The following is a 14,374-nucleotide window of genomic DNA, read 5'->3' on the forward strand; positions in this document are numbered from 1 at the left end:
CAAACAAAAAAAAACACCAAGGCCCAAGGGAATTAAGTAACTTGTTCCACTTTACATAGGCCATAAGCCCTTGATCCATGATCTCATGGATCCAAATGATCATGATCATGGATTCCAAATCCGTGATCTCTGGGACTGTCTCCTGGGTCTGGGTCTGGGTCCGGGTCAGGGTCACCCAGAGTAGCACGAAAGGGATTCCCTACACCAAGTCCTGGTCCCACACACTGCTCTTCCCCTCCTCGCCCTCCAGGCTCCACTGCCGAAGCCGCCCGCATCATCTACCCCCCAGAGGCCCAGACCATCATCGTCACCAAAGGCCAGAGTCTCATCCTGGAGTGTGTGGCCAGTGGGATCCCACCCCCACGGGTCACCTGGGCCAAGGATGGGTCCAGTGTCACGGGCTATAACAAGACGCGTTTCCTGCTGAGCAACCTGCTCATCGACACCACCAGTGAGAAGGACTCCGGGACCTACCGCTGCATGGCTGACAACGGGGTTGGGGCGCCCGGGGCCGCAGTCATCCGCTACAGCGTCCAGGTGTTTGGTGAGTGTCTCCTGCGGAACTTTTCTCCTTAACCTTTCAGTCCGCAGGCCTTTCTAGACGCTCATAACCCCAGGTTCAGGGTCACATGCCCGGCGAGTGACAGAGGAGTACTGAGACGGGTGGATATCCTTGGATCCCAGGGATGAGGGGATAGGTGCTGGCAGCCCTCTGTCTACCCTTTCCTGTTGTGGCTCTGATGGAGGAGATGGGGGACCATTCCTTTCCCCCGTCAACAGCTACAGGGAAGGAGGGAGCCTCTCCTGACCACGGTCCCCTCCCCGGCCTGTCTGGCCATGGATGGAGAGACTCGGCCTCTCTCACCCCTGCTCTGGTTTCCCGGCAGAACCCCCCGAGGTCACTGTGGAGCTGTCCCAGCTGGTCATCCCGTGGGGCCAGAGTGCCAAGCTCACCTGTGAGGTGCGCGGGAACCCCCCGCCCTCAGTGCTGTGGTTGAGGAATGCCGTGCCCCTCACCTCCAGCCAGCGCCTCCGACTGTCCCGTAGGGCCCTGCGGGTGGTCAGCGTGGGGCCTGAGGACGAAGGTGTCTACCAGTGCATGGCCGAGAACGAAGTTGGGAGTGCCCACGCTGTGGTCCAGCTGAGGACCGCCCGGCCAGGTGAGTGCAACACAGGCCGAGAGCTGCTCTGAGTGTTCACAGAACCCTTCTCTCAGGTGAAATGCAACATAGAGCCCCAACACCGAAAACAAATAAAAGTGGCTTCTAGCTATAAGTTCAAATTTATATTTACTTAGTAGTAAGTCAGAAGTGCAGATTTCTCGCTAGTGAAACTGACCTATTTAACTTGTATTTATAATTTAAAAACAGCTTTTAATTACTTTTTGGAGCCTGTGGGTTCATAGGGCTCCATCAAACCCCATCTGACAAGCACTGCTCTAGAGCACAGGGAGGCAAGCGTGTCTCCAGCTCGCTTTACCTCCGCCCGTGCCTGTAGCGACGGGCAGTCACGGCCTGTGCAGCAGCGGGTTGGGTCACCTGGGGAATGCAGAGGGACATCACAGAAGAAGTCAGGCTCAAGAAGTTTTTCATGGAGGAGATAAAATTTACCAAGGAGATAATAGGAGGAAAATACAGTGACAGAGCGTGAACTGCTGAGTCAACATTACCAGCTGCCAGCCTCCCGTGGTGCAGGAGGTCAGGGAGAGGAGAAGCTGACGATGGTGGCGTCTGTGGACACCTCCTGAGGGAAGTGTGGCCCCTCCTGGCTCCTCGGCAGCATTTCCAGCTGGCGTCACGTCTCACATTTCCCAGTCTCTGCAGGGGCGTAGGAGGAGGCCCGCGTTGTGCCAGGGCATTGAGATCCCACGGCAAAGGGGCGTGCCCCCTCCCCCAGTATTCGACGTGAGGAAGGGGGGCACAGGGCTCCTGCACCTCGACAGCAAATCGAGTTAGGTCGCTGCAGACCAGGCTGGTGTGTGGGCTCCGGAAAACAAGCAGGTTGCAGAAATGCTGACCTACCCGCACCTGGGCCCTGGCACGAAGCCTGGGCGCGGCCACGAGGCTGCCCTTCCCTGGTGCAGGACGGGGGCACGCCCCGCTGTCTTCTCCCAGGGCCGGTGGATGGTCATGTCAGGTCCTGAGCTGAGGGCTCTCCCTGCTCCAGTAGGTCTCCTCTGTGACCTTTTTCTCCGTGGGGGGGTGAGGGCAGCTCAGCAGGTGATCAGGGGGACTGACACCCTCTTCCCTCTCTCCTCTTTCCTGCTTGGTCCTCCAGGCACAACCCTGAGGCCGGGGCAGGGTGCCAGGCTGCACACTGCCACCTCGCCCGTGCCGCCCTCCAGACCCAGGAGCCCCGACCAGCTGCTGAGGGGGCACCCGGGGCTCCAGCAGCCGCCCACGTCGCTGCAGCCGGCCTCCCCACAGTGCCCCGGAGAGAGGGGGCCGGCGGCTCCTGCCGAGGCCCCCGTCATCCTCAGCTCACCCCGCACCTCCAAGACGGACTCTTACGAGCTCGTGTGGCGGCCGCGGCACGACGGGGGCAGCCGGGCACCGATCCTCTACTATGTGGTGAAGCACCGCAAGGTACGCCTGGCGTGGCGCCCGCCTCCTCTCAGGCTGGGCGGAGGTCTCTGTCTGTGAGCTGTCCCCCCTTGAGCTCCCGGTGCCTGGACCCCAAGCCCCTCTGTTGCTCACAGCCTTCCTTCCGTCCCCTCCAGTGTCCTTTCCCACCGCCTCCTAGGAAGATGGTTGTGTGGGGCCTTTGGGACCCTGAGAGGCCCAGGGCAAAGCTGTGAGCTTGTCCTCAGGTCTGAGCTCCATGCACGGCTTTCCCAGAAGCTGCCACCACCGGCCTCTGCTCCCAGAGGGGACGTAATGTCTCCCTGTCACCATCGCCCATCCTCCCTTCTTCCTTCTGTCATTTGTTGTTAATGTTTTGTTTTTTTTAACTAAACTAAGCTCTGCTGGGTACATACCTTACAGGAACCCTGGCATGGCCAGCTAGCTGGAGAGCCAGGAAAACAAATATTTGTGAGCAAGAATTTTCTCTAAGGACTGTAAAATACCCCCTCAGTTCTCAGGAGTCATCATGGCTCAGGTTGACAAGCAGGCATTTGAGCTGCAAGCACATGGCGTGTTCAGACCTTGACAGAAGGGAGTCTGTCTCGGCGGATGCTTGGGGCGCTGTCAGGGGGGGACTAGCACTGACAGGCACAGGACAGGGCCAAGCCAGCCGTCCTCTGGGGCACTCTGTCCTCGGAAGCAGGAACGGACCCCAGGCTGTTATCCTCGTTCAAGGCTGCGTTCTCCCTCACTGTCACCCTGAAATTCCTTGTAGGAAAACGCCTCTGAGAAGCGTTTCTGCTCAGCCCAGGCTCATACTGTTTTCTTTCTTAAGGTCACTCATTAGACAGGAGACAATTGTGTTCTCAAATGGATTTTTAAAAATCTTATTTGATAAGTAGTAATATATATATTGCTATGCCTGATTTTATGTTGCATTCTATTATTTTTGCTTATAAAAATGCTAGAAGAAATTTTGAAACTATGTGAATGTGCAACTAAAAGTATTTATCAATTCATGTTTCCACCTCCAAAAACAAACAAACAAAAACCACACACCGGCCCTGCGTGGTGTTAAGTGCCGGCTGAAGCCGTTTCCCCTGCTCTGGACCCCAGCGGCGCTCACACTCTGTTCTCTCCCTTCACGTGCTCTGCTGGGAGAGCCGGGGTCAGGACTTGTCCACAGAGACGCTGAGGTTGTCAGAAAGACACCTAGGGCAAAGCTGCCCCCTGCATGGGGCCAAGGCAGGGCAGTTTCTTATCAACACCTGGCCTGCTGGCCCCTTTATTGCCAGCAGGTAAAGGGGGTGAAAACGTTTTTCACACAAAAAAAGCAACATTGTTCAGCCTAGGTTATGGGGCGGGGCTGGTCCTAACCCTTATTTCCCCGTGTAACCGGACACCTCCACCTCCGAGCTGTAGACAGAGATCAGGGCAGATGCTCATGTTCCCTGGGAGAGAAGAGCAGCATGAGAGCAGGGATCATACTTTTCAGGCCAAGAAGAGGCCACGAAACTGCCTCTCCACGAGGCAGGCTAGCGAAAGCCGCGCGTGGCAATCTGGAAACGCCAGGCTGAGGCCTCATTCTCCCTCTCCGTTGTGTGATGGTAACTAATTACCGTCCCATTTCTTATTTTCATTTCTGATCCCAGTGGAAGTTTGAGGCCAGAGCTGCGAGTGCCGAGGAGAAGGGGCACAGGGGAGGGGAGAGGACTGGGCTCCCGCTGGGTCTGGCTCCTGCCAGGCCCCACCGGGGGCACGCTTGGAGCTGTTGGGTGGGGTTTGCCAAGGCAGAAATGATGCCTTGAAAGCAGTTCTTTCTTCAGGGACTAACGTGGCTTCATGATCATCACATCAGAAAGAATTTGAAAGTAACAAAAGCGTTTGGGTTGTGTTTTCACAGCCCCCTTCTCTTGCTGGAGTCTGGGAATCATTTTGCTGGTTCTCACTTTCTCATGCGGTGAAGCAAGCTTCACTTCCTGGTGCATCTGCAGCCCCTGGGCTACTGTTTGGGCTTCCAGCACCACTGGGGATTCTCAGTTTGTAAAATCTCTCCCCTTGGAACAAATCCTGGAAGCCTGACATTAATGAGCCCAGGCCAGCCCTGTCCCTTGAATAGCAGGTTTTGTTCTCCTAAGGAGTATTCTGGTTGGGACCAGGAGCCGTCCTACCAGCTGTTTGATTCCTTGGGCACAGCGCAGCCTCGGGCCCCAGCGGGCTCTCTCTGACCGATACTGTCAGCAGTTACGTCTTTTGTCCTGAGAGGGGGGCTGCGAGGGGGGGGGCAGCCTCTCACACTGCCTGTGGGGGGACCTGCAGCTCCTTTATTGTGATTTTTTTTTTCTTTAAAGAGCTAGGAATTTGAAGCCATTAATATTAGTCATAATTGTTACAGTTCATTCACAGTTTTTAAGTTCTAAGCAAGGACTGAGGGCAGGAGAAGGAGAAAGTGGCAGAGCCGTCACTGAACGGAGCGGGTGGGACAGTCAGGAGGGGTCCAGGCAGTTGTTGGGAACCTACTGTATGCCCAGGTCCAAGCTCAACACTGGACTAAATCACCAGATTTAATCTTCAGAATCACCTGAGAGGTTTTATTTGCCTCGCTTTACAAATGAAAAGCTTAGGGGCCCTGGCCAGTTGGCTCAGTAGATAGTCCGACGGCCCGGCATGCTGACATCCTGGGTTCAATCCCTGGTCAAGACACACAAGAGCCTGACCTGTGGTGGCGCAGTGGATAAAGCATCGACCTGGAAATGCTGAGGTCTCTGGTTCGAAACCCTGGGCTTGCCTGGTCAAGGCACATATGGGAGTTGATGCTTCCAGCTCCTCCCCCCTTCTCTCTCTCTGTGTCTCTCTCTCATCTCTCTCTCTGTCTCTCTCTCTCTCTCCTCTCTAAAAATGAATAAATAAAATAAAAATATTTAAAAAAAAAAAAAAAAGACACACAAGAGAAGCAAGCAGCAGCCATCTGCTTCTGTCCCTCTCCCTCTCTCTCTTTACCTCCAGCAGCCAGTGGCTGGATTGGTTCGAGTATTGTCCCGGGCACTGAGGATGGCTCCCTTGCTCCCAGGGTTGGCCCCAGGTGCTGAAGATACCCGTGCGGGTTGCTGGGTGGATCCTGTTGGGGGCACCTGCAGGAGTCTGTCTGTCTCCACTCCTCTCTTAAAAAATAACTGCTTAGGGCTGAGAGAGGTTAGGGAACTTGCTTATGTTACACAACTAGTAAGAAACACAACCGGGATTGAACTGAAGGTTTTCCGACTCCCAGCTAGTTTTTCTTTCTAAACAGGTTATGATTGCGAGCACATGCTCATGGTTTCTGCACTGACCAGCAAGGTGGCCTTTGGCAGGTTTCCTGTCTCTCTCATGCTGTTGTCCCGAAAGCACTTTATAGCGCATAGAAAGTGCGTGGGTTCATGCCTCGCACGTAGTCAATCAACACTTGGCAAATGTGGCCATCTCCACTGGTATAGCTACTTTCATCGTCATTCTCATCATCATCTTATTACAATACAAATGGAAGGAACTGAGCTTTAAATAGAGCAAGGAGGAGAAAAATTAAATATGGAGGTTCTGAGAGAGAGGGCTTTGGAAAAGTTCTCGGTAATCTAGTCAGGCCTTTGGACCCTCTCCACTGGGTTTCCTTCGATGGGGTTATTAGATGAGCCACCAGGGGGCCTGGCCTCACTGTCCCAGAGCCAGCTGGACCAGTCTGTACCCTGCAGCACCCCCACCATTCTCCTCCTGCCTCCATCCCCAGCCCCACCCTCTCGGGCTCAGGTCTGCTTCCCTTGCAAACTACAGCCCACCTCTAGCTCCAGGCCCACATGCCGGTCCTTACACCAGCCACCTTCTCCAGCAGGTCACAAACTCCTCGGATGACTGGACCATCTCTGGCATTCCAGCCAACCAGCACCGCCTGACCCTCACCAAACTTGACCCCGGGAGCTTGTATGAAGTGGAGATGGCAGCTTACAACTGTGCGGGAGAAGGCCAGACAGCCATGGTCACCTTCCGAACTGGTCAGCGTCAATCGTTGCCCCAAGCTCGGGGTTTCCATAGGCCTGAGGGAACCCTCCCAGGCCCTGGTGGGAAGCCTTGCTCACCTTGTCCCAGCTGTTCACCTTCCCTCCATCCTGCCTCCCTGTGGTCCGTGCGCCCAGGCTGAGGTCACACCTCTCAGCAGGAGAGCCACCAGCTGGCCTCTCTGGTCAGGTGCGACACCATGTCACAGGCAGAGCTGAGAATGGGACCTTCCGACGCCCTGCGTTGCTTGCGTCTCCTTGGCAGACCCCGGGCAGAGCCTCCAGCAGAAAGGGAAACTAGTGCACACCCCTCCCTTGCTGATCTCAACCCATTTCTACCCAGGACGGCGGTCCAAACCTGAAATCATGGCCAGCAAGGAGCAGCAGATCCAGAGAGATGACCCCGGAGCCAGCCCCCAGAGCAGCAGCCAGCCAGACCACGGCCGCCTCTCCCGTAAGCCCCCGGCCACCCCCAGTGCTAGGACCGAGGAGCAGTCGTAACTAGAGCCAGCTCCCTGCCTCAGCGCTCATTGCTGAAGGCCGGATGGGTCCTGGGTTCTGTGGGTCCGGGAGTCCCTACATCTTCCTGGTGTCTCCCCCATTAACCACAACGAGGACATAGAGATTGGAACTTTTCAAATTAAACACTGGAGTCCACGGCTGGGGTTGCTGACCGTGAGGGCCCAGAGACAGTGGAGAGCAAAGCAGGTGCCCCTGACTCCCCGATCCTCGGACCCTGCAGGAGGGTGGCTTCCAGCAGCTTAGCTCAAGGACTCCTCCCAGGAGAGGGCTGTTCAGGTGGCTCTAGGGAGACCCAGTGCAGCCACCAGGGGATGGAGGCTGTGCAGAGGAACAGGCCTCTATCAGGAAGAGGCCAAGCCCAGCTGCAGTACAACCATCTTCTCATCGTGTCTTCCTCCCACCTCCTTCCTCCCTGTGTATGGTGTCCTCCAGCTCCAGAAGCTCCAGACAGGCCCACGATCTCCATGGCCTCCGAGACATCAGTGTATGTGACCTGGATTCCCCGTGGGAACGGTGGCTTCCCCATCCAGGCCTTCCGTGTGGAGTACAAGAAGCTAAAGAAAGTGGGGGACTGGGTTCTGGCCACCAGCGCTATCCCTCCCTCCCGGCTCTCTGTGGAGATCACGGGCCTAGAGAAAGGTAGGGGCCTGGCCGGTACCTGCTGTCCGTATCCCCATCCCCACCACCACCCCACGCTGCCCCCCAGCCACCTAGAGGAGAACGTGGGCTTCAGAGGGTCTCAGTGCTCATCCTCCACCCGCCTCTGGCTTCTTTGGATGCACTTGGTGGTGGTACCTCAGCTCCACAAGCCCTTCTCCCTCTCTCCCTCCTTCCCTCCCTCCCTCCCTCCCTCCTTCCCTCCCTCCCTCTCTCCCTCCTTCCCTCCCTCCCTCCCTCTCTCCCTCCTTCCCTCCCTCCCTCCCTCTCTCCCCCCTCCCTCCCTCCCTCCCTCTTTCCCTCCCTCTTTCCCTCCCTCTTTCCCTCTCTCCCTCCCACCCTCTTTCCCTCTCTCCCTCCTTCCCTCTTTCCCTCTCTCCCTCCCTCTCTCCCTCCTTCCCTCCCTCTCTCCCTCTCTCCCTCCTTCCCTCTCTCCCTCCTTCCCTCCCTCCCTCCCTCTCTCCCCCCTCCCTCCCTCCCTCCCTCTTTCCCTCCCTCTTTCCCTCTCTCCCTCCCACCCTCTTTCCCTCTCTCCCTCCCACCCTCTTTCCCTCTCTCCCTCCTTCCCTCTTTCCCTCTCTCCCTCCCTCTCTCCCTCTCTCCCTCCTTCCCTCCCTCTCTCCCTCTCTCCCTCCTTCCCTCTCTCCCTCCCTCCCTCCCTCCCTCCCTCCCTCTTTCCCTCTCTCCCTCCCTCCCTCCGGGGTCCAGAGCCATCTCCTATGTGGCTCCTTTCTGATGAGGGTGGGAATTCTCCTGAGGCCCTTGGGGCTTGCTTTTGGGGAAGGGCTTCCTAGAAGTTCCCTCCAGGTCCGGGGCCTGAACAAGCCGTGAGAAAGTTGGAGGTGTTCGCAGCTCCTGGGTTCAGTGGGCGTCTCTCTCACCAGGCACCTCCTACAAGTTCCGAGTCCGGGCTCTGAACATGCTGGGAGAGAGCGAGCCCAGCGCCCCCTCCCAGCCCTACGTGGTGTCCGGCTACAGCGGCCGCGTGTACGAGCGGCCCGTGGCGGGCCCGTACATCACCTTCACCGACGCCGTCAATGAGACCACCATCATGCTCAAGTGGATGGTAGGCGGCCTTGCCCAGACGGCGGCGGGAGGATGGGCGACCTCGTGCTGGGCAGGAGCCACCTTTCTTCCTCAGCCTTGCTTCTGAAATGCCTCCCTTAAGTGTGTCTGTCTGTCTGGCATCACCCCTCCTCCCCACCCAGGCAGGTGCAGAGGGGACCCAGCTCTTTGGGGAAATGGCACTTTCCTGTCTCCAAAGGCTGGGGGACCCCTAGGCCAATAAAGGGAGTTGGTCTCCACAGTATTCTCCAGAGAGTGTTGGGGATGTCGTCAGAAACGTCTGCCCGGGGCCCCCCAGTGAATTTCGTACTCTAGGCTGGGATGAAATTCCACCGCCCTGTGGTTGTGCTCCCCTGGTGACGTCTGTGTTCCACTGTCAGTGTGTCTCTTCTCCATTCCCTGTAGTATATTCCAGCAAGTAACAACAACACGCCGATCCACGGCTTTTATATCTATTACCGACCCACAGACAGTGACAATGACAGCGACTACAAGAAGGATATGGTGGAAGGTGAGAAACGATTTCGGTTCCTCTGTCGGCAAGGTGGTCTCGGCGTTAGTGCGAGTATGAAATCTGGGCTGGTGTGACCCAGAGCGTCTGGGCCCCATGTTGTTGACTCCTTCATGACACACTCGGGGTCACTGAGTTCTAAAACCCACATGCTTCCTTCCTATGGTGATGGGACAACAGAAACTTGGGAGGGAACCCAGAACACTTCTTTCGGGGTTCCTCCACCGTGTGACCGCACACGCCACTCGGTGGCACCAGCACACAGCCCTGTCTGGGTCTGAGCACCACTGGCGGCGAGGCAAACCAGATACACATCTCCATGTGTGACTCTCTTCTTCCCCTTCCCAGGGGATAAATATTGGCACTCGATAAGCCACCTGCAGCCAGAGACCTCCTACGACATTAAGATGCAGTGCTTCAACGAGGGGGGGGAGAGTGAGTTCAGCAACGTGATGATCTGTGAAACCAAAGGTGAGTCTCTGGTTCTCTGCTTCCCCTTGCTCCTCTCAGCACACCAGCGCAGTCACTGTTCCGTGCGCCTTGGTGCTGTCTCCTGCCCAGGAAGCCTCCTTATTGTCCAAGTTCCCCTACACTCTGTCGTTTGTAACCCTTCACTTGCCTGTGCCTCGTACTAAGTATGAATGGCCTGCTATACTATGAAGGCTGCAGGGAACTTGGAAACTGACTTGTACATAAACTTATGGAATGGAACCCATTTTTAGGTTGGAAACTTTCTATAAACCCTTAATTCTTATAACATTTGATGCTTACATTCGTTGGTTTATTTAATTAACTACAACCCCGTGAGACAGGATAGGAAATGATATATCTTGACCAAGATCATGCAGCCAGGTAGCAGTAGCGCATACTTCGAACCAAGTTCATCTAATTACAAGCCCAGACTCTTTCTTTGCATTAAAACATGGTAAACATACTCACATAATAACTTGTTAATGTTTGCACTTTGGTCAAGTGGATAGATATCATCTCCATTTTGCAAATACTGCAAGTGTATAAAGCAGGTATATTGCAAAGAACAAAATCAGGAAATCACCCAAGGAACAGGAAGAGAGACGAGAAAACAACCCATTTGCCTATCGTTGGCAACATTCTCTCTCCAGCTTTGAACTGCTGTTCATCACTTATTCAACAATACCGGGTGCCTGCTCTGTGCACTTCCTGCCTCTCCCATCATCTACAGGGTAGTGAGGAGGCAGATGCAGCCACAGCCAAAACTCCTGTATGAGTGGCACACAGAGCGCCCTGGGCAAAGAACAGAAACGGAGGTTTCACACTGGCCTCTGGAAGGATTGCTTCTTCCTGGAGGACTGAGGGTGTGGCCTGGGGGGCTGGACAGACCTCCATGTGACTCCAGGTGGTTCGGGACTCTGGCTCCGGGAAGGCCAGTCTGTGGCTCCGGGGAGAGGCCAGTGCTGTTGGTGGGTGTTGGGTCCCCGAGCACCCTGCGGGCTGTGAGGCGGAGGAGGGTCCCCGTTGGATTTGTTCGTTGAGAAGGGTTCCTGGTGACTGCGCAGGGAAGAGAGCAGGGGCGTGAAGTAAAGGGGGAGAGAAGGGCCAGGTTCGGGCGTCCTTTCTGAGGAAGCGTGTGTAGGGACAGACTGCCAGCGTGGGGGGCTGGCAGAGAAAACGGTGCTCAGCGTCGGCCTGGAGGCTTCCAGCTGGCTGTACCACACGGGGGATGTGGTCACTTACTGTAACGGGCAAGGCTGGAAGAGAAACAGGTCCTATGGGAATGAAGCACGGTGAAACCCCTTGGAGCCTGAGTCTGGGCCTTCTGAGACATTGGAGTGCTAGTATCCCCTGAGAGAAGCTGGGAGTCTGTCTCTATGCTTCCCCATCTCTCAATAAAATAAAATAAAAGAAAGAAAGAGAAGAGAAGAGAGGACAGCTGTGAAGAGGATTAACAGTGTCAGATACACCTTGATAACAGCAAAGCCCAGATGAGTTTACCGTCTTGTCACCTTTGAATCAGCTTTTCACAGTTACTGTCTGTCCCAGGGAGTGCAGCCGGACACAGCCGTGTCCCTGCTGTGTGACTCAGGTCACACTAGTACTTCACATCCCACATCCCGTGACCTGCCGGGAAGAGCAGGTTCATGGGTAGATTCTTCCTTTCCCGTTTCTCCTGCTGGTTTCATACATTTAAAAAATATTTTCTCCCCAAAGTTGACCAGCTCTTCTTTCACATCATCCCCACAGCACTTGTGCCCGGAAGACCCCGTCGGACTCTGGTGCGTGGCTCACAGATTAGCTCAGATTGTATTTTGAAATGTGAGGGTCAGTTCTTTCCAGTAATTCCAGAGTTCATACTAGATGCCCATTTCCTGCAGAGCTGGGACACCACACGCATCTAATAAAGGGTTTTCAGTCCCTGTATTGTGACTTTGACCTCATTTTCCACACCCACGGAATGGAGATGTTTTCTCTTTGTTGTGAAAGCAAGAGATGCTGATGTGAGCTTTGTTCGTCATTACAGCTCGGAAGTCCGGCCTGCCTGGTGGGCTCCCACCGCCAACTCCGGCTCCACCTCAGCCACCAGCCCCTGAAACCATGGAGCGGCCCGCGGGCACGGGGGCCATGGTGGCGCGCTCCAGCGACCTGCCCTACCTGATTGTCGGGGTCGTCCTGGGCTCTGTCGTCCTTATCATCGTCGCCTTCATCCCGTTCTGCTTGTGGAGGGCCTGGACTAAGCAAAGTGAGTGAGTGACCCCCCTCCGCACCCGGGGGAAGGGGCCGGGGTGGGGGAAGGGGGAGGGGGCGGCCGTCCAAGGTGGCCTCTCCCCAGGGCAGGAGCAGAGGTGCCCTGCTTCCTTCCCATTGACTGGAGCTCACGCCCCTGGGTCCCGCGGGGGCCCTGCCCTCCCAGTGCGCGGACCTTGGCCGGTGGAGGACAGTATGAAGAAGTAGGAGTTGGTCTCTGGGTCTTGGGAGCTCAGTACTTATCTGGCTCCAACTCCTTTTAACGTCTGAAGCTGCCGCTCTGACCACACGTTTGTGCGTACCTGCCTCTTCCCTCCAGACACTTCCTGCCCCTCCTCTGGGTCCCGGGCGGCCTGGAGCTCCCCCATCCTGAGATCATCTGTTAGCCACCAATTCTGCTTCAGTGGCCGCCCCGGGCCAAGTTGCCTCGCCCAGACTCTGCTCCTATTGCTCACCACCTCCTTCTCCTCAACCCTGGCCCCGTATCTCCTCGCCCGTCCCCACTGCAGAAAGTGTCTGGGTGTTAGGAAGAAACGGGTGATGGGCAGACTGTTCTGAGGGCCGTACTCTCCGGGGCAGGGCCAGTTCCGTGCCTGCCTCGTCTGACCCTGTGGTCCGGAGTTTTCTGAGATTCATGTGGGACTTCTACGAGCGGCCCGGGCCTCCTTGGCCTAACGGATCTTTATCCTTCTGTCCTTCCAGAACATACAACAGACCTGGGTTTTCCTCGCAGTGCCCTTCTGTCCTCCTCCTGCCAGTACACGATGGTGCCGCTGGGAGGACGTCCGGGCCACCGAGCCAGCGGGCAGCCCCACCTCAGTGGCAGCAGTGGACGGGCCTGTGTCAGTGGGGTTCACGTGAACAGGGGCTGCCCCACAGCTGCCGTCGGCTACGCAGGCATGAAGTCTCCGCAGTCCCGCCCAGGGGAGCCCACGCAGGTAACGCGGTCCTGGGCACGTGGGCCAGCAGGGGAGCCCCCGGGGGTACCCCGGTCCTGGGCACGTGGGCCAGCAGGGGAGCCCCCGGGGGTAACCCGGTCCTGGGCACATGGGCCAGCAGGGGAGCCCCCGGAGGTAACGCGGTCCTGGGCACGCGGGTCAGCAGGGGGGAGCCCCCGCGGGTAACGCGGTCCTGGGCACGCGGGTCAGCAGGGGAGCCCCCGGAGGTAACGCGGTCCTGGGCACGCGGGTCAGCAGGGGGGAGCCCCCGCGGGTAACGCGGTCCCGGGCACGCGGGTCAGCAGGGGAGCCCCCGGAGGTAACGCGGTCCTGGGCACGCGGGTCAGCAGGGGGGAGCCCCCGCGGGTAACGCGGTCCCGGGCACGCGGGTCAGCAGGGGAGCCCCTGGAGGTAACGCGGTCCTGGGCACGCGGGTCAGCAGGGGGGAGCCCCCGCGGGTAACGCGGTCCCGGGCACGCGGGTCAGCAGGGGAGCCCCCGGAGGTAACGCGGTCCTGGGCACGCGGGCCAGCAGGGGAGCCCCCGCGGGTAACCCCCCGCAGGTAACCCGGTCCTGGGCACGTGGGCCAGCAGGAGGGAGCCCCCGCGGGTAACCCCCCGCAGGTAACCCGGTCCCGGGCACGCGGGCCAGCAGGGGAGCCCCCGGAGGTAACGCGGTCCTGGGCACGCGGGCCAGCAGGGGAGCCCCCGGAGGTATCGCGGTCCTGGGCACGCGGGCCAGCAGGGGAGCCCCCGGAGGTAACGCGGTCCTGGGCACGCGGGCCAGCAGGGGAGCCCCCGGGGGTAACCCGGTCCTGGGCACATGGGCCAGCAGGGGAGCCCCCGCGGGTAACGCGGTCCTGGGCACGCGGGCCAGCAGGGGAGCCCCCGCGGGTAACCCCCCGCAGGTAACCCGGTCCTGGGCACGTGGGCCAGCAGGAGGGAGCCCCCGCGGGTAACCCCCCGCAGGTAACCCGGTCCCGGGCACGCGGGCCAGCAGGGGAGCCCCCGGAGGTAACGCGGTCCTGGGCACATGGGCCAGCAGGGGAGCCCCCGGAGGTAACGCGGTCCTGGGCACGCGGGCCAGCAGGGGAGCCCCCGGAGGTATCGCGGTCCTGGGCACGCGGGCCAGCAGGGGAGCCCCCGGAGGTAACGCGGTCCTGGGCACGCGGGCCAGCAGGGGAGCCCCCGGGGGTAACCCGGTCCTGGGCACATGGGCCAGCAGGGGAGCCCCCGCGGGTAACGCGGTCCTGGGCACGCGGGCCAGCAGGGGAGCCCCCGCGGGTAACGCGGTCCTGGGCACGCGGGCCAGCAGGGGAGCCCCCGCGGGTAACGCGGTCCTGGGCACGTGGGCCAGCAGGAGGGAGCCCCC

At 58.3% G+C, this 14,374-nt stretch overlaps 1 protein-coding gene across 1 annotated transcript in view; it reads left to right on the forward strand.

Annotated features, from left to right (window-relative positions):
* Positions 1-14,374, forward strand: part of BOC (BOC cell adhesion associated, oncogene regulated) — an 82,010-nt gene that overhangs the window by 62,142 nt on the left and 5,494 nt on the right. Inside the window, 11 exon segments of the mRNA XM_066346885.1 lie at positions 251-544; positions 888-1,160; positions 2,278-2,585; positions 6,427-6,586; positions 6,933-7,043; positions 7,544-7,750; positions 8,653-8,834; positions 9,239-9,344; positions 9,693-9,815; positions 11,842-12,060; positions 12,768-13,003. Of these exon segments, the coding sequence (XP_066202982.1) occupies positions 251-544; positions 888-1,160; positions 2,278-2,585; positions 6,427-6,586; positions 6,933-7,043; positions 7,544-7,750; positions 8,653-8,834; positions 9,239-9,344; positions 9,693-9,815; positions 11,842-12,060; positions 12,768-13,003 (2,219 nt within the window).

The sequence above is a fragment of the Saccopteryx leptura genome, chromosome 8 (genome assembly GCF_036850995.1).
Source record: "Saccopteryx leptura isolate mSacLep1 chromosome 8, mSacLep1_pri_phased_curated, whole genome shotgun sequence".
Lineage (NCBI taxonomy): Eukaryota > Metazoa > Chordata > Mammalia > Chiroptera > Emballonuridae > Saccopteryx > Saccopteryx leptura.